The following is a 19,126-nucleotide window of genomic DNA, read 5'->3' on the forward strand; positions in this document are numbered from 1 at the left end:
TTATTTTAATATATTTTCTAGTAAAAACCATTTTAAACTATAATCATTATTACATTTTTAAACACCTCCTAAAGATATATTAAAAGGCCAAACTTAGTTAATTTAGACATGTTTTTAATAAGAAGTTAATCCCAAACTAATTCAAATTAAGTTAGCTTAGTAATAATTAAAAAAAAATAAAAATAACATTATTTTAATAAAAATATATATTTTAAATAATATTGAAATATTTTGACTAAGATCCATGTCAAATTTAGGCATCTTTTTTTAATAATTTTACTGACAAACACATTTCAACCACTTTTTAGTGTTTATTTGAAATTATAATAGCGATTATGATTTAAAGTGTTTTTTACTTAGAAATATATTAAAATTATATTTTTTATTTTTTAAAATTACTTTTTATATCAGTATATCAAAACAATCCAAAAATATTAAAAATTAAAATTAAATCATCAAAAATATTAAAAACTATTAATTTTTAATAAAAAAATTAAAAATTTTAAAAATACAAGTTAAATGGCTTTCTCAAACATGCTCCAAAAGACCCCGATCCTATTAGACCCCGTTACTTGACCTAGTGGCCTCATGTGTTCTAGAATTATGACACATCAATGGTGCAATTGAAACTATAAATAGAAGAAGGACTAATTAAAACCGATATAAACATTAGAGAGTCCAAAGTCGTTTGCTAAAACACTTACCAAGATTTTAACTGTCTCGCTGATTTTTTTCGGTTTCAGTTTCTTAGTTGAAGTTCAAGTTCAGTTCCCTGGTATACTCTTCTTTGCTTCCCTCCTCTCCCTCTCCTTCCACACTCAAGCTTAGACGATTAATGTAATATTTTGTGTATGGTATCATTAATGTTTGATTTGTGTTGACTGTTTGTAGTGTAGTGTTGCTGTGTGCTCTAAGAATGGCTTCGTTGGTAGCACAACTTGTGTCTCCAGTGGAAACTGGACATAAAGTTTGGCAAGACCAGGCTTTTATTAAGTGGAGAAAGAGAGATCCTCATGTCACTTTGCACTGCCATGAATCTGTTGAAGGTAAAGAGAGAGAGAATGACGACTTTTAGACTCCCTTTATCTTGCAAACTTTGGTGGTACCAGCAGACATTACTCTTCTTGTTGCCTTGAATATGACGAGTGATGAATAAGTTGACCTTTTTTATAAGATCGAGTCTGTGATTTAATCAAATGGGGTTTAACTTGACCTGGGTTACGATATTATCTGCTTGGTTTTCAATTTGAATTTCGAAAATTTTGGTCTTTGCATTAGCAATTGCCTTTATTTTATGTTCTTTTGAAGCCCTAAATGTATTTTCAGTTTCATTTTTTGTGGAATGGCTTGCACCTGAGTTTGCATAAGTGCTTGTATCTGGTTTAATTCTATCAGTTTGATGGAAATCTGGCTTTGTGTTGTTCATAGGATCTCTTAGATACTGGTATCAACGCAACAAAGTGGATCATTTGGTATCTAAATCTGCTGTTTGGAATGATGATGCTGTTCAAGGGGCTCTTGATTCTGCAGCCTTTTGGGTTAAGGATTTGCCTTTTGTTAAATCTTTGTCTGGCTTTTGGAGATTTTTCTTGGCTCCTGGCCCTGACAGTGTTCCTAAGAAATTTTATGACGCTGCATTTGAAGACTCAGAGTGGAACACTTTGCCTGGTAATTGCCTCTTTTTTTCTCCAATGAAATCTCAAAAAAAAAAAATGAATTTTCAGGATTTTATTCTCTGGTGGTTTTCACTTTCCATGTAGTCATGATCCCACTGAAGTAGGTTCCTAGTAGACTAATCAAACATGAATAAGAACTGCAACATAAAATAATTTTCTTAATTTATCGCTTATGGGTTATCTGAAATGTCTAGTACTTGAACATTCTCCTTCCATGTTGATATCTTGTACTCATTTTTGCTCACTGGAACAGTTCCTTCAAATTGGGAATTGCATGGATACGATCGGCCTATTTATGCCAATGTATTATATCCATTTCCAGTAGATCCTCCTCGTGTTCCTGATGATAATCCTACTGGATGCTACCGAACATACTTTGACCTTCCTCAGGGGTGGCAAGGTAGATCAATTTGTTATGTAATAGCAGCTTTAGCTGATTATTGTTTCTCCAAATGCTTCTTTCTGCTTCCTTTTCAATATATAATTAATATAACATTAGATTCCTGGAATTTCATGTATTTATCTATCTGCATTCTGTTAATTGGTGTATGGCAGATCGAAGGATTTTCTTGCATTTTGAAGCTGTTGATTCAGCATTCTGTGCTTGGATAAATGGGGTTCCTGTCGGATACAGGTGTCTGATGCACACCTCTTCATTCCTTTTTTTTTTTCCCTTTATTTGCAACGTGACCATAACTCTGCTTCCTGTACTTTATCTTCTTAGTGTTCACTGTTTCATCAACTTTTTTATGTTTTACATACGATTTATGTGGACAATTTATTCAATCAAATCATATTACATCACTTATGCTATGAATTGTACAGATTAGAAAGGAATGAGGGAAATTGCAGAGTTTGATGAAGCTTTTACATAAATCCAATAACAAATGTTTTATTGTTCTATCACCTCAGTCAGGATAGTAGGCTACCTGCCGAGTTTGAAATTACAGATTACTGTTATCCATGTGGTTCTGGAAAGAAGAATCTTTTAGCCGTTCAAGTCTTTAGATGGAGTGATGGGTCTTACCTTGAAGATCAAGACCATTGGTGGATGTCGGGTATTCACAGAGACGTGCTTCTTCTTTCCAAGGCTCGGGTATTCTTTTTCTCTTCAACATTTTTGAAGTTTGCTGTTTTTTGGTTTTAGAATGAACATAATTAGGGACAGTGTTCGGAAATGGTTGGTAAACTTCATATAAAGGTTGAATGTGTTCTGCCATGTCATGTGAACGTGATTCTGTACTTGTTCTGTTGTCATGTTTTTGTTTCTCTTATTGTTCAGTTTTTGGTTCTCGCTAACCATGTTGTTGTATTATTTGGTATGCTGCTCTTTGTTTCTAGATTAATAAGGTTAGTGATAATTAAAACATGTTAGTTTACAGACTTCAGTCAACAAACAAGTACTGTATGGTGACGAAGGACTCTCTCTGTTTTCCCATAAACCTATAAGGATGGAAGTTTTAGCCCAAAGGGGATTTGATGTTCATTTTTCTGGCATTTCCTTCTGTGTGGATGGAGCAAAGAACCACATCAGCCTCCACCGTATCTTTGCCCAAAAGCACTTCCAAGAAAGGGTTAATGATGAGGTTTTAAAAATTGAAGGTGTCTCAAAAATGAAGCCTGTGTGCCAGCTTAGACCCTGGAAACACTAAATATCTCTAATAGTTTTTCATTATCTAACCGTACCCACCTGGAAATTTGTAAAGTGTCCATTTATGTGTATGTTTTATCTTGCTGTTGGCGAACAGTACACCTATCCGGACCACCACTATTCTGTTTCTTTTCCTATTACCTTTGTTTTTCATTATTATTCCATTTGGGGTATTTAATATGAATTTCTATGAGTAATTTCAAATGATAAATGTAGAGAATATTTGATATGCAGGTATTCATTGCAGACTACTTTTTCAAATCAAACCTGGCTGAGAACTTTACTTCTGCAGATATAGAGGTTAGTGGTTATTGATGAAATATTAACTTGCTTTTTTTTTTTCTGTGATGAATGTAGGAAAACATACTTATTTCCATTAATTGGATGATATTGCAATAGTGTCAAGTTATGTTCACGTGATCTGAGTGAATTAGGAGTTAATACTTAAGAGTACCCCTTGTATCACATCACATGTTGATTTACTCTATTTTGGCTCTCATCTTTTATGGAACGGTTTGATAATATTCCTTAAGTGATGATGTTTCTGGCTGGCTGGGGAAGAAATGGGGGTTGGGATATCTACTGTTATGCTTTTCTGGCCATCTTCTGCAGCTGACCATAATTTCTTATCCATGGCTGTTTTCTGCTGGAACTGTTCATTATCCTTTCTTTTTTCTTTTTGGTAGCTTGTAAGTATACCCTATTGGTAAATGGGAAGAGAATACCTAGCATTGTCTCATTTTTGTCACGGTTCAATTGTTTTCTTAGAATTTAATGGGAAGTGATAAATGTAATATCTTTGGCTATTGTTCTTGAACTAAATAGTCTGGGGGAGAAAAATTTGAGTTTGTTTATGTGCTTACCATTCAGGTTGAAGTGAAAATAGAAAGTGCTCTAGAAATTCCTAGAGACAAAATTTTTGACAACTTTACCATAGAAGCCGCATTATATGACACCGGAAGCTGGTACCACAGTGAAGAATCTCCTGATCTGCTTTCATCCAGTGTGGCCAATTTAAAGCTCACTCACTCCCGTATGGGAATTCTAGGATTTCTAGGTAATTACCTTGAAGGGAAACTCGAAAAGCCCAAGCTTTGGTCTGCAGAGCAGGTGAGGAACTTCAATTCACTGGGATTTGCTGGAAACTTGATATGTTACACAATTTAATTTTACCATATTCTTGTTGGCTGTTCGATGAAATGATATTATATTCTTTAGTTTTCGTTCAAGTAGTTGTTTGAAGCATAAGCATATAGATCACCTGAGCAAAGTGTTGTTAAGAAGTTTGAAGGAATGAAAACTGTGCCTTTTCCGATTTATTTTCCATATAATTTATGGGCCTTTCACATTTCAATGAGTATTTTTAGATTTATGAATACTCACATTTTTCAAGAGATTCTGGCATTTCTCCCTCACCTCACTGTTCTTCATATGACGGTCATCACCTGATGTCATGGATTTTGGTGTTTGCTTGTTTCTTCCACAGCCAAACTTGTACATTCTTGTTCTCTCCCTCAAAGATGCAACTGGGCAAGTAGTTGACTGTGAATCATGCCTAGTAGGCATAAGACAAATATCAAAGGCTCCAAAACAGCTACTTGTTAACGGGTGTCCAGTTATAATAAGAGGTGTGAACAGGCACGAACATCATCCACGTGTGGGGAAGACAAATATAGAGTCGTGTATGATTAAGGTCACACTCTACTCTTTCCTTGCTCATTAGTTTCCTCTGCTTTCTTGGTTGGCAGTTTAACTGATTATAATGGATTATTGTCTATTCTTCTGCTTACAGGATCTGGTTCTAATGAAGCAAAACAATACGAATGCTGTGAGGAACAGTCATTATCCCCAACATCCTCGTTGGTATGAGTTGTGCGATCTTTTTGGCTTGTATATGATAGATGAAGCCAACATTGAGACACATGGTTTTCATCTTTGCGAACATCTGAAGCATCCTACTCAGGAACAAAGTTGGGCTGCTGCAATGATGGATCGTGTTATAAGCATGGTGGAGAGGGATAAAAATCATGCATGCATAATTTCTTGGTCTTTAGGAAATGAGTCCTCATATGGACCTAATCATTCTGCTGCAGCCGGTATATATACCTTTTTGTATATATCTTTGAGATGGTTTCTATTTGAGACATACAGAAATCTAAGCAATTACAATATTTATCATACATATATGGTTGTCGGTTCTACTTCTGTTTCCATTTTTCACATATATCATAGATTTTTAGCTGGTGTCAGATCATACTTCTTGTGTTTCCTGTGAGACTTGAGCATGTGTGCTTTATTTCAGATGTCTTGGCACTCAACAATGTGTAGACACACTAATTTTCATTTTCTTTTTACATTGCATGAATTTAAGCTTCCCATTTATTCACTAGGAAAGACATTGAAACTGTGAAATGGTTTGCTAAAAACCAGGGTGGTGGCCTCCGGCAATTGAAAGTTTATATGGATAACAGATCATTTAAGTTAAATCTTTTATTAGGTTGATAGTGTTGTTAGAAGTTGGATAGTGTTGTTAGAAGACTTGAAGTTTTACTTAAACAATACCTTAAATTTTTCTGTTCTTTTATTAGGTTGGGTTCGTGAAAGGGACCCCTCACGGCTGGTGCACTATGAAGGAGGTGGATCCAGAACAACATCCACTGACATCATCTGCCCGATGTATATGCGTGTTTGGGACATAGTGAAGATTGCAAAAGACCCAACTGAACCACGCCCTTTGATATTGTGCGAGTATGTTACCTCTGTTCTTCTATACGAGCTACATTGACCTCTTAATTGTTCTTAGATGTCTTAATTACACCATGCAGTGCATGTGTTAATCATGTGAGTAACTCCATTTTCTCTATTTATATGTCCTTGTGGTATTCAAATCGGCAGGTATTCACATGCAATGGGGAATAGCAGTGGGAATATACATGAATATTGGGATGCAATTGATAGCACATTTGGTCTCCAAGGCGGCTTTATCTGGGAGTGGGTTGACCAGGTTTAGAATCCTTTATACTCTTAAGAAACATGGAAAAGTATCAAATTGATGAGCGAAATTAGTTTTCTGCCATCGTTGGCTTACCTAAAATCTTTACCTCTTATTTTGAAAACCATCCACAACTTACAATAACAATCTTTTGCTCTTAAGAATGGTCCACCCTACCACACAGCATAATTTTAAAATATAGAATGAAGACTAAGATGTCTATTTAAAAGTATAGCTTATTGAGATTCTATAAAAACTGCAGCAGCGGTGATTGGAAATATAAAAAAATTCTGGTATATTTTTATTTTTCACATTTCTGAGGCAGAAAATGTATATAAATGAAAAATCTGAATATAAGCCTCTAGGAATTTTCCTGCAACAGATTCAGCAGATTGACAAACTTGAGAGTCATATATAATTCATACAATAAACTACGATACTTGCATGCAGAAAAGGAAGAGCTGTGGCATGTTGAAATCTAAAATGTTTAGTTCCCCCATGATTAACATAAGAAACTATCTTGGTATTTGCATGATAAAGACCTTGAACATTTGTCAATTAAATATACTAATTTATTTTTGAGAAAGATATTTCAAATCTCTTCTTATTTATCAAATCAAAGTATTTGCTTTTTGACTGTAGGCGTTATTGAAGGAAAGTGGAGACGGTAGAAAACACTGGGCTTATGGAGGTGACTTTGGGGATACACCTAATGATCTGAACTTTTGTCTTAATGGTCTTACATGGCCAGATCGTACTCCTCATCCTGCATTAGAAGGTTAATTTATTCTTCTCGTAATGAGTCTGCATCTACTTCCTTTTTTCCATCTTGTAAGATGACATCTAGACCTAAGTTTTGTTCAAATCATGAATCGTGTCAGTTATTGTTTGCAGAAGTCAAGTATGTTTATCAGCCAATCAAAGTTTCACTAGAGGAAAGCACAATAAAGGTACTCGCAAGTTTCACCGAGCTTCTGCATTTCTCATCCTTCACTGAATCTGAATTTCACTTCTAACTGGAATTTGATTTTGCAGATAACCAACACCCATTTCTTTCAAACTACACAAGGTTTAGAGTTTAGCTGGACTGTCCACGGTGATGGATATGAACTTGGATCTGGAATTCTCTCTCTTCCACTGACAGAACCTCAGAGCAGTTACAAGTTAGAATGGGAGTCGGGTCCATGGTATCCTCTATTGGCTTCATCTTTTGCAGAAGAAATTTTTTTAACAATAACTACTAGACTCCTGCATTCCACACGTTGGGTTGAAGCTGGTCATGTTATTTCATCTACGCAAGTCCAGTTGCCTACCAGACAAAAGATCATGCCTCATGTAAATACTCTTCTTTTATGCTTAATTGTATAATTTCATTTATCTTCAAATATTTTACAGCCATGCTTTCTGGTTTGAAAATGGCATTTCAGGTTATCAAAACTACCGATGCAAAAGTCTTTAGTGAAACTCTTGGAGATACAGTTAGAGTTAGCCAGCTGAACGTTTGGGAGATAACATGGAACATTCAGACTGGAAGTATTGAAAGCTGGAAGGTTAGTATTGCATTTATGAATTGTCCTCAATATCATATTTAGTTCATTGAAGCTAGAAACATAAATACATGAATTTTTAGTTTTCTCTCTTCTTTTGATGTTTCCATATACAAGTGGAGCCTAGACATATCCTAACCAACTTGTACTGCATGATTACTTCAATAAAACCCCTTTCATACATGGAAAACAAAGTTGGAGCCAAAAAGATCTCTCTGTTTTTGAAACACAGTTTGAGGTATTATTTCTTTTTAATGCATGAAAGAATTATTCTCTGATGCATAGCATATGAAAAAATGATGCAGAATCTTGTTTGGTATTTCATAGGATCTGTAAAGTTCTTATTCTTTGCTGACCATGAGAAGTTTTTGGCTGCACCATGTCTTTTTTTTTCCTCTCCCGGGGTTGCCTTATAGACATGAACAAAGCTCGGAACCCTATCTAAAGATTTCCGTTTTGAATTTCAAGTTTTCAGGTTACTTAGGAGACCTCATATAAATAAAGACTACATTTTGGTTACCTAATAACTTATTATTTTATTTATTTTTTTGGGAGGGAGAAGTTATATTTCATCATTGACCTTGCGCAGAGACAGGAGTTTTTAGCTTTTAAACAAAACTAAGTTTTAAAGGTGTGGTGATTGTAGGTTGGAGGAGTTCCTGTTATAAAGGAAGGCATAATCCCATGCTTCTGGAGAGCACCTACAGATAATGACAAAGGTGGAGAAAAAGACAGTTATTACTCCCGGTGGAAAGCAGCTGGTATTGACAGCCTTGTATTTCTGACAAAAAGTTGTTCTGTGAAGAGCGCAACCGACAATCTTGTGAAAATAGAGGTCATTTATGTTGGTGTCCCAAGTTGTGAGGAACGCTCCTTATCTGAATCTACAAATGCAACAGCTTTAATCACAGTTAATATGATCTACACAATTTATAGTTCTGGGGACTTGATTATTGAATGCAACGCAATTCCAAGTTCTGAGCTTCCACCTTTGCCTCGAGTGGGAGTTGAATTGCACTTGGAAAAATCAGTGGATCAGATTAGATGGTATGGAAGAGGGCCATTTGAATGCTATCCAGATAGAAAAGCAGCAGCCCATGTTGGGGTCTATGAGCAGAACGTGGGTGACATGCATGTTCCTTATATTGTCCCCGGAGAATGTTCTGGTAGAGCAGATGTTAGATGGGTGACATTTCAGAACAAGGATGGAGTAGGCATATTTGCTTCAACTTATGGCAGCTCCCCACCTATGCAAATGAGTGCTAGTTACTATTCCACATCAGAACTTGACCGAGCGACACACAAAGAAGAACTTGTTCAAGGAAATGATATTGAGGTGAATTATACTACTGGGATTTCATTCGCTGAATCTATATCTGATTAATCTACAAAGCATTCATGTTTTCTATTATGGTTTGCCATTCTTTCTTCCTGTCAAATCACTCTTATGTCATATCTGTATAGAAAATGCAAGTCACTAAAATAGAAGTCAAAGGAGAAAAAAAATGGTTTGCTTAAATCTTTCTTATAATGTCTATCCGAGGTATTACTGACCATCTAGAGTGACCATAATACTAAATTTTGTGCTGTCAATTGCTTCTTGAATTCGACACTATAACTATTCTCTAACCTTGACATGCTTGCATGACCATGTGCTATTTGTGATACACTATTATTCTACTCAATCTAGGGCGCTTAAAATGGTCATCAGATTTGTAAGTTAGCGTTTCCTCTACAAAATTTATGTTCCGGAGAATGAGTTTTGCTCTAGTTGACATTTGTTGTTGGCGTATTTTCGTTGCTGCTTGGTTACCTTGCTAGTTTTCTTTCTCATGCTGCCATCCTGCCATATGTCTTGGATTAAGTATTCAAGTCAATGTGTTTGGATTGCAGGTGCATCTTGACCACAAACATATGGGACTGGGTGGAGATGATAGCTGGTCACCATGTGTCCACGACAAGTATCTAGTTCCTGCTGTGCCGTACTCCTTTTCTATCAGATTGTGTCCGATTACTGCAGCTACACCTGGCCTTGAGATATACAAACCCCAGCTTCAGAACTAATCGAGCGCAACTTGTTGTATCACTAGAGACTTGAATCGAGAATAATAATGTGGATGTCTTTCTATAAGAATAAGATGCCATCCATGACATCACGATTTGTAAGGTCGACTTGCATCTAATGAAGAGCTGGTCAACCGATCCTTGTTCTAAAGCCTTCAGCTCCAATTCCTCCATCCTAGAGCGATTGGGTTTGATTTCAGATTCAGGACTAAAACAAAGGCAGTTGTCCTTTTGTTCTCAATCTCTTTTGAAGATCCTCTTAAAAGGGTTTTTTCGTTCCCTTTTGCCTCACTTCTACCTTTTTCTTCTGCACAGCTTCTTTCTTTGTTTTTTGAGAGCTTGAATCGGACTCGCAAGCCAGTTTCAACATCAGCTCTTCTACCTTGTTTTTAAGCCAGTTCGGCGTTAAAAATATTCCACAGCATCAGCAGGAGTCCTGTCAATTTCTTGTAACAATGCCTTGATCTTATCAAACAAAGCATGCGATTCAATATGCAAACAAGTCTTTGCCAAAATCTTGAATCCCTCGAGTTTGCAATGTGACAGCTCAACGTGCTGGTCCATTCTACCTCTTCTAATGAAAGCTGGATCAAGTGTCTTTATGATTTTTTGAGCCTTTCGACTTTCGATCTTTGCCCCGTAAGATCGAGCGAGCAACCAATATCCTCAATGAAAACAATAGCCTTGATACATCAGTCAAAAGCTTTCTTAGCAAAGCGTATTGTCCTTAATCATGCTCGATTTACCGGTCTTTGCATGGTCCATAGAGAAGAAGATAACTCTTTACCAGTCTTTGCATTGTACTCTTTCCCTTCCCTGGATGCGACCAGTTCACTGATGATCTCCTCCTCCTTTGTATCAATTGCAGTGGTATCAAAAGTTGCTGGATGATAAAAACTACATGGCTCCACAAGTTGCCCCCGTAGCTCCACAAACTATCACTCGGATTATTAGTATAAAGCCCGAGTTTTCAGTTTCGAGCTTCGATTTCCTCGCCCTCTCTCATCACAAACTTCGAGTATTCCTATATTTTATTTTTTTGGGTTCAATAAGAGGTCTTTGTGTGTCGAAGGTAGTCCTTCACTATTATTCACTGAAACTCTAATCTGTTTCACTGAAGGAAGCTACCGAAAGCGCAATCGCTAAATCGAAGTGTTTTTTAATAAAAATGTTTTGTGCTTTCTTTATTAAAATGACTTGGTTTGAGGGGTGATGGATGAAAAGAAAACAACTTAACCTCGACATCAAACACATGAACCAAAACCTCGTTCTCATCGATGCCGAAGACAAGAGATTGTGACTTCTTACCAGGTGCACCATTGAGATGCGCAGCGTGAGCGTGATCAGTGGACTTGGAACCAAGGCACGATTCGATGGCAACGTAAGCTTCGTTACGCCTAAGAAAGATTTGGATCTGGGTATTCATCGGCCTTGCATGGTGTTTCTGTAAAGATAGGGAAGCAAGGGGTTGCCTTTGGAAATTGAGTCTGAAACAGTGAGGAATACGCATACAAGGAGATCATTAATTACAAACACCTTATATCATCAATCATATGACATTTTGCTTTGCACCATGGTCTTCATCCCCCTTAAAAGATGCTACTGAGCAATGCCCTAATTTACCAGGTCCCGTCTCGATAAGAATTTCTTTGCCTACGATATGATGCTATACACTTTCAAGGATATGCTTGTACACCAGCAACATATGTGGCCTCAACTGTCACGGATCCTTCGGCCAAGTCATCCAATGTACTGGCGGACAGAATGACAAAATCTGCCAGTTTTCCAGGGGATAAGGATCCCAATTCATTGTCCAGAAAGCATGCATAGGCAGCTGAAATAGTGTGCCTGCCATGGTGATCGTGTGAGTTCACAGGTGAAATCGTAGTAACAAAGTTAGATAAAAGTTGTCAAGGATGGACAAAAGTTTCTGATAGAGCAACACAACCCACGCTGATGACTATAAAATAAACCAGAGTGAAAAACAAACAAAAGCTTAGGACAAATCAGAGCTTTAAGAAGAAAAAATATGCCGTAGGCAAGCACATTTGAAGAAAGACACTGAGCATGCTTGCACAAGAAAGCGAGAACTCCAAATACTAAAAAGATAGCAAAACCAAAACATGCGCATCCAAACAATAGTTGGCCACTGAATTGAACTGCTAAATTTAACCACCTTGTTCAAGGCATTCAGCAGTGATGATCTTTTTCTACTAAAACAGTTCTAGATATTAATCTGCTACGAAGCGCCATCAAGGATGCGCCTCTGTTAAATATGCTTACTGACTGGGTCATTAGGATCCACAAGCATAAAAATTCCAGTTCCAACACACAATATCTAGCAAACCAAAAAAGAAGAAGTAAACTTCCTCTATATACTTAATAAATCAGAACAGACAAGCATAGCACATCAAAAAGGAGATAAGTATTAGGAGATAATATTTCAGTATTGCTTACGCAATTAATGCATCATTCAGTGAAAGGCATTCAGATGACATCCAAGCATTTTTCCAGCCATGGGGTATTCTTTTTATTGCTGTTTTGATGCTTCCTACAGGATTTATGTTTGCAACCTGAAACAACATTAATATTTTTCAGGAATTTTGCCAAGTACACTGCTCAGAACAGATATTGTGATCTTAAGAAGACAGTTTAACTGAAGCAAATACACCATTCAGAACAGATACTATAGTTCTATAATACTTACAGGCCAGTCAGAACCCAAAGCCAACCGAGCATTGCTAGCAAGAAGCGAGTGGAAAAGGTAAGATCCCTGCTGGGCCCTATCCACCCCAAGCTTTTTTTCAGCGGAATCAGCATCATCAAGAAGGTGATCTGGCTGTTGATTATTATCATATGATTCATGTCATGAAACAGTAAAACTCTCACCAGAAAAATGGAGGGAAGAAAGGAGAAGAGGGGGGGTCGTGGGGAATGAACCTTAGCTATTCTAATATAATGGTATAAAGTATGAACCCAATACCAGTGCTTGAATGAGACAATATTCTAGTAGCTAATTGCAATTGTCACTTCATCTTCTTAAAATGCTATTGGTGCTTTTCACAACCATGGAAAGCAAATGGATTGCATATTTTTCCGGCTTTATTTCTACTGACAAATTAAACTACATCACATCCTTGTTATCTTGTAAATGTGGAACTCCCATTACCATCCGCTCTTAGCCCTTTAGTTAACTAATTCTCAATTTTAAGCCACAAAACAGCCCCTTTCACCTCAAGCAATACCCTTTCACTTCCTAATTCAATCGACAAAACTTAATATAAACAATTGAAAGCAGAAGGATAAATTGATGGAAAACCTGCACTGAAGCAACAACCCCTTGCTCACCAAATCTGGCAGCCATTCCAGGTGCCAGATGCTGGGCATGCTCGATCTGAAATATTTTTGTCCATCATGAAAAGCAACAATGAGTGAATGTTAATTGGAAATGATATTCTGCTGCCTTAACATTCTAAGGAGAGAACAAGTTAATCCTTAGGGGAGCCTTTTTCATTTTGAGCTATGAACTTTACCCTAAATCTTCTATCTCTCATTCCATTTGTTAAAGCAACTGATCTGTACATCTCCAGGACCATCTCATTTGCTCGATCACCTATAGCATGAATTGCTACCTGAAACAAATTTTGAAGTAAACCTTGAAACTTACTGGATAGAAATGAAAGCAGTGAACGTGTATACAGATACAGGCATGTTCAGGTGCTGTGATAGGACAAGGCCACACCTGAAGTCCAAGTTTATCAGATGCTGCTGTCATGTTGAAAAGACTCTCCAGATCAGTCACTTGTAAGCCATAGTTGTGAGGCTCATCAGCGTATGGCTAGAAATTGGAAAAACTTGTTACTGGACAATTGATTGAAATGAAAGGAAAAAAAATTGCTCAAATTCAAATACAGACACCCAAGTTTCACACGCTCCACTAACTAATTACAAAACACATAGGGTACCAACTTATTTTGGGCTCACCAACTTCAAACAGGCCTTTCACGAGAAGAAATAAGGATCTTAGCCACAGGATCTATATTTTTAGATTGTTTGGAGAAAAAGTCAACCCCCTTAGCGGCATCCGTGAATAAAATTCAATCTCTCCATTATAATAAGCAATTGAAATTCGATAATGAGTTGCATTATCAACTTTAAAACCCTTCACCTTTTGAGCATTAACCACAGATACAAACAGGCAAAGGCTTGCTTGAGGCTACATAAAGTACAAAGCAGTTTGGCAAAGGCATTTTCCAAGCTCAAATAACTGCACAGTTCATAGTTTTTCTTTTCTTTTCTTTTTTCCTTTGCTTGCTAAGTTTGTAGATGGCATTTTATATACTGCTTTGGAAAAGGAAAGGTAGCTAGTTTAGAATTCTGTCTATAAGAGTTTTGATAATTGGAAAGAATTCCTTAGCCCTATAAAAGAAAAGTAGAGTTCATAAATACCATATCACAGGAAAAATAATAATAACTTAATCTGAGAAATGGGAAAAAATCAAAGGGAGATAATATCAAGTATGAACAAAAAAGATCAGGTCATTCACCTTTCTTCTTTTGGCTGGGAACTAAGACAAACATTGGTGAGAAAAGGACAAACTAGAAGTGGTTTCAGAAAATAAATTTCATGGTAATGGCAGCAGGAAAATCTGGTAAACAAGGGTTAAGCATAAGACAACCAAATGCGGTGATCCTTTCGACATACAATGAAATTCAGAGCTTCAAAATTAACAGCAAACTGAACTTCTTTGCCATTCACAGATATTTTGTTTTCCTAACATATGCTAACATGTGTGGATCTTATTCAACAACCAATGTTTTTTTTTTAATTATTATTATTATGTCACTTGTGTAACAACAAGTGAGTTTCTCCCTATCCTCCTGTTTGTGTGCTATACATCACAGGCTAAGGCAACTTATACCAACAAGAAACATGGTTATTAGATGCCTTACATGCATCATTTCCTAATCCAAAAACTGAGTATTCTCTCAATGTGTTTGCATTAAATCTTAGCACAGTCACCCATTCCCCATTCATGCCTTACCCAGCTAGACCAGACAAAGGAAGAATAGGAAGGAAATGATAAATCCATCTTTCCAATATCACACCGTGTCCTTGTATACAAATCAAACAGGATAAGATTAAGTTATCTGGAAGAATTTCCAAGTTCATCTCATCTTGCTCTACACACTAAAATAGTTGCAGCAGACATCAGTGCCATATATTAGGCCAGGGAATTTAAGACCTCAAACCTGACAAAATCAAAATAAAACATGAGTGGAAACAAAGTATTTTAATCCTCACCTCAAAGAAAAATGCACTATTGGAACCTAAAGATCCATCAGCAAATGCCTTAACACCACCCAAATAAATCCAATTGCTAAGTACTCGTCCTGTCTTCTTGATAAGCTCCTGAGAGTGAACAAGACCTTCATAAATAAGGGCAAAAATAGAGAGAAAACTAGAACACCAGCTGTGGGTAAAAATAGAATCCATACAAGAAGCCGAGACCATGTTTCCATTGGAAAAAATAAGCAAACCCTAATAATCATCTTCCCAGAAGAATCAGCCCATTGATAAACATCTGTTGAAACGACAAAAAGAATCAGGTAAAGGAACAGGAAATTCAAAGGCATTATAATTTTGCCTTAAGTGTCCATACAAAGGAACCAAATGGAAGATCCAGTGTTCTTTGATCCATATCATTCCTTTTTCTGCAGAGAAATTTCTTTTCTTTTCCGAAACTTGACAACAGAAAAACAAAAAGTTAAGGATTAGTTTTTCCGAAAATTTTCAATAAAAAATCAGTATTTAGTAGAATATATAGAGGAACAAACTCTCATATAAACAAGGAAAAGCTCTTTCAGAACCATTCCAGCCTCATTTTCAGAAACAAGTTTTATGAGAAAGAAATTTGAAAATAAATCAAACATGGCGTTCTTGCAAATGAAACGCCAGACAGGGTCCTACTCTTATATAGATGAAAGAAAGGAACAAGACATGTGCAACCAATTAATGGCCCTTTCCATTATATTGTGCACTATTTTTATATCAGTTTTTATTGGATCTATCATTTTTGTTCCCAATAAGAAAGGTAAAAATCTCCTTTGCAGATCACAATCCACGTCAGTAAATTGTAGGCACAATAATGGAACCATTTTTTTCTAAAAACAATGTTCCATCTTCAAGGGATGATCCAGAATAAAATGCAATTATATAATTCAATTCCACAGGCATCCAACACTCCAGAAGTTGTAGTTGAACCTGAAAGATCCTCCCAGGAATGTTCGACGCCTGCTCCAGGAAAATATCGCCCAAAATCAACAACAGTTGTCACACCCCTCGTCAAGGCAAGGTTGCTGGCTCTCAGAAAAGCCTCCCTCCTTTCATCCACTGAGACCTCTGGAATCGAGGGGAGGACAAGTTTCATTGCAGCATCAATCAACAATCCTGTAGGTTCTGCATGATGATATTGACAAAGATAATTAGCAAGCAAATTAGAAACTAAATATTTAAAATTGCAACAAAATCTACAATAAAGTTCCAATCAGAGATTGCATACATTCCAAATTATTACCGGATATATGACACTCATTTCTTTTGCAGTGCATTTCAGTCAAGATGCACCCTACCCTACACTCCCCTCCCCAAAGGGTAAAGAGAGATTCCTTGTGCAGTTGCGACTGCATAAACCCTGGCCCTCTGTACAAGTCACACATGATGTCTATAAACACACAAGAATTGCAGAGAGGACTGAGATTTATGTGCAGCTGCACTTAGCACAGAGTAAAGGTAGATAAGAACTAAGTTTGAATCCAAAGGTATCAACAAAAGTTAAATATAACCTCCATAGGTAAATCAGACACCAAGGGGTTGTTCAGAAACAGAGTGATACTCTATTTTTTTATTATTATTTTTTGCAAAACTAGAGTCAAAAAAAGAAAACTAGAACTTACGATTCAAATGTAATATTTCTCTATTCAGAAAACTAGGAAAACTAGTTTTTCAAATTTACACAAAGTTTGTAACACATATTTTAGAGGTTCTCCATAATATTTCTTTACAAGTTTTCCTCCAAAAAAAGAAAATACATGAACATTACATTTTTTTTTCTTTTATATATAAGCATTTTTTAGCAATGAAAAAAAATATTTTCTTTTATATTTTACAATTAGATTATCCCAAATACAAAATATTAAGATGACTATTATAAATTTTGGTTTTGATTTTTTCCGAAAAATAGTTGTAATCTTGATTTATTTTTTTTCGATGCAAAAATTTGTTTTTGTTTTCAATAAATGAACATGTTTTCCAATTTTCTATTACAAAAGGAAAATTGGAAATGGAAAAGGAGAACTGTTTTCTATTTACTAAACACACCCAAAACCTCTCGGTAATATCAGCCAATATTGCACAGACAGTGAAGGGCTCGGCATGCAGCTATGAAGTAAATCAAAAGTACTTCATGCATTTCTGAAGCGTCATTACAGGGTGACAGAACTAACCATACCTCCATGGGTAGATTTTGCAATGGTTCCACCATTGGGATCATTCGATGAATTATTAATACCAGCCAATTTCAGTGCCAATGAGTTAGCCAAGCCCATATGACCATCCATCCTTGTTAACCAAACCTGTAGAACCATATCTTAAGTAAAGAACATGAGATTGTGAATGCTAATATTCATAAAAGTAATAAACCTCAATTAAGTTAGGGCTTCTCACAGGATTATCTGCTGTAAAATCATCAAGCCAAGAAGCCATTGGTAATTCTCCTCCCCACAAATCATTGTTCCATCCACCACCCAACACCCAGGAACCTTGTTTTACATCTGAAACAGTTTGTTTGCACACAATCACGTCAAAAAGAATTCTAAGATTCAACAAATTAAAAGGTGAATCATCCCAGTCACATAATCTCTAATCCCTCTTACATGGATTCACCTTCTAGACAGCTATCCTTACGTAGAAAAACTGCAATTCATCACTCTACAGGTAACAATAAATGTACTTTAAAACATGATTATTGATTTAACATTTCCATTAGACTCACTAATCCTTCTACACGTTAACAAACAAATTGGACAATCCAAAATCAACCATAAACCCAACAAGCTTATTTACAATCCACAGAAATCACAGCATTTTCTTAAGCAAGCATGGAAATTACTTCCTGCAGCTTCTTTAACCCTTCTCACAAACTCTTCCTTCTGATTTACACCTCGCAGCTCCACACGCCCCATCTGTTTTTCATTGATAAAATATAGTCAAATAATCTAAACAAACAAGAATCACAAAACTCAAAGCATAAATTACAAACATTTTATAATCCAGGCGATTTAGTACAGTACCTGAAGTCCACCGGAAATGAAGTGGACATGAGAATCAATAAATCCAGGGACCAAAACTTTTCCTTCAACATTCAACTCTTTAGTTCCACCCCCTACCAAATCCTACATTTTGTTAATATATAATTAATTTTTTAAATTCCAAAAAAAAAAAGCAAACAAATACTTTCAAAAATATTTGCACTTCCAAAATTAAATTTTCACGCTAATTTGTTCAGTAATTCAAAAAAGAAAAGGGGTGGGGGGCTAACCTGCAGAGACGAATAATTGCCAACGCGAAGAATCCTGCCGTTTTGAATAGCCATAGAATCGGCGACAGGCATAGAAGCGTCACTAGTGAAGATAACAGCATTCTTCACTATAAGATCCGCCGCTAATTTCTTCGTTGATAATCTTTTCAATCCCAAACTTAACCAATCTTTTCAATAAAACAGTTTCTAAGAAAACAACTTGTAAAAAAAAAAAAAAAAACAGAGAAAGATAGAGAGAGGAGAGTGCTCACCTTGCGGTGGTATGTTCAGAGAGAGAACGGCAATGGCAAGAACGAGAATGGCGGAAAGGACCGTGTAGCGGTTCATGCCGCTCCTCGCTAGTGCTTGTTCCTTCTTTTTTCTTCTCGCTCAGTTCACGCTCATACTCAGCAGAGCTAGAGGAAGACAGAATGTAAAACAAGGCAGCGTTTTTCACTCTTGTTATCCTGAACAAGTAAACAAATAAATTTCTCATGTTAAAATCATAAATCATTTTTATGATAATTTTAAAATAAATTTATATCATTTTAAAATAGTATAAAAAAAACATTTTATTTATTTTTATTTATTTTATTTCAAAATAGTAAGTATATATT

At 36.2% G+C, this 19,126-nt stretch overlaps 3 protein-coding genes across 5 annotated transcripts; 1 reads left to right on the forward strand and 2 right to left on the reverse strand.

Annotated features, from left to right (window-relative positions):
- The first annotated feature begins 682 nt into the window (after positions 1-682).
- LOC105122805 (beta-galactosidase) lies at positions 683-10,221 on the forward strand. Of its 2 annotated transcripts, none has more exons than XM_011022100.1 (18): positions 683-775; positions 892-1,046; positions 1,429-1,668; positions 1,930-2,076; positions 2,232-2,310; positions 2,589-2,772; positions 3,562-3,627; positions 4,198-4,437; positions 4,814-5,020; positions 5,120-5,423; positions 5,916-6,075; positions 6,223-6,331; positions 6,962-7,097; positions 7,214-7,269; positions 7,355-7,654; positions 7,747-7,869; positions 8,513-9,202; positions 9,760-10,221. In XM_011022100.1, the coding sequence occupies exons 2-18, from the start codon at positions 917-919 to the stop codon at positions 9,928-9,930; spliced, it is 3,342 nt and encodes a 1,113-aa protein (XP_011020402.1). In that variant the 5' UTR covers positions 683-775; positions 892-916; the 3' UTR covers positions 9,931-10,221. The 2 variants fall into 2 exon arrangements, with proteins under 2 accessions (XP_011020402.1, XP_011020403.1); XM_011022101.1 differs by having other exon boundaries at positions 722-775; positions 897-1,046.
- Positions 10,222-10,335: 114 nt separating this feature from the next.
- On the reverse strand, positions 10,336-11,356 carry LOC105123152 (uncharacterized). The gene is made up of 3 exons (XM_011022663.1): positions 11,168-11,356; positions 10,718-10,865; positions 10,336-10,595 (listed from the first exon to the last, which is right to left on the reverse strand). Exons 1-3 carry the CDS (start codon positions 11,354-11,356, stop codon positions 10,336-10,338), a joined length of 597 nt encoding a protein of 198 aa, XP_011020965.1.
- Positions 11,357-11,408: 52 nt separating this feature from the next.
- Positions 11,409-18,990, reverse strand: LAF3 (Amidohydrolase family). 2 transcript variants are annotated; one of them, XM_011022102.1, is made up of 15 exons: positions 18,782-18,990; positions 18,531-18,697; positions 18,283-18,384; positions 18,102-18,174; positions 17,657-17,763; positions 17,442-17,565; positions 16,196-16,390; positions 15,430-15,515; positions 15,236-15,343; positions 13,673-13,768; positions 13,464-13,562; positions 13,250-13,324; positions 12,638-12,769; positions 12,388-12,503; positions 11,409-11,778 (listed from the first exon to the last, which is right to left on the reverse strand). In XM_011022102.1, exons 1-15 carry the CDS (start codon positions 18,855-18,857, stop codon positions 11,607-11,609), a joined length of 1,728 nt encoding a protein of 575 aa, XP_011020404.1. In that variant the 5' UTR covers positions 18,858-18,990; the 3' UTR covers positions 11,409-11,606. The 2 variants fall into 2 exon arrangements, with proteins under 2 accessions (XP_011020404.1, XP_011020405.1); XM_011022103.1 differs by lacking the exon at positions 18,782-18,990 and having other exon boundaries at positions 18,283-18,374; positions 18,531-18,620.
- Between the last annotated feature and the right edge of the window lie 136 nt (positions 18,991-19,126).

This window comes from Populus euphratica, unplaced genomic scaffold (genome assembly GCF_000495115.2).
Source record: "Populus euphratica unplaced genomic scaffold, PopEup_1.0 scaffold8.1, whole genome shotgun sequence".
NCBI classification, from domain to species: domain Eukaryota; kingdom Viridiplantae; phylum Streptophyta; class Magnoliopsida; order Malpighiales; family Salicaceae; genus Populus; species Populus euphratica.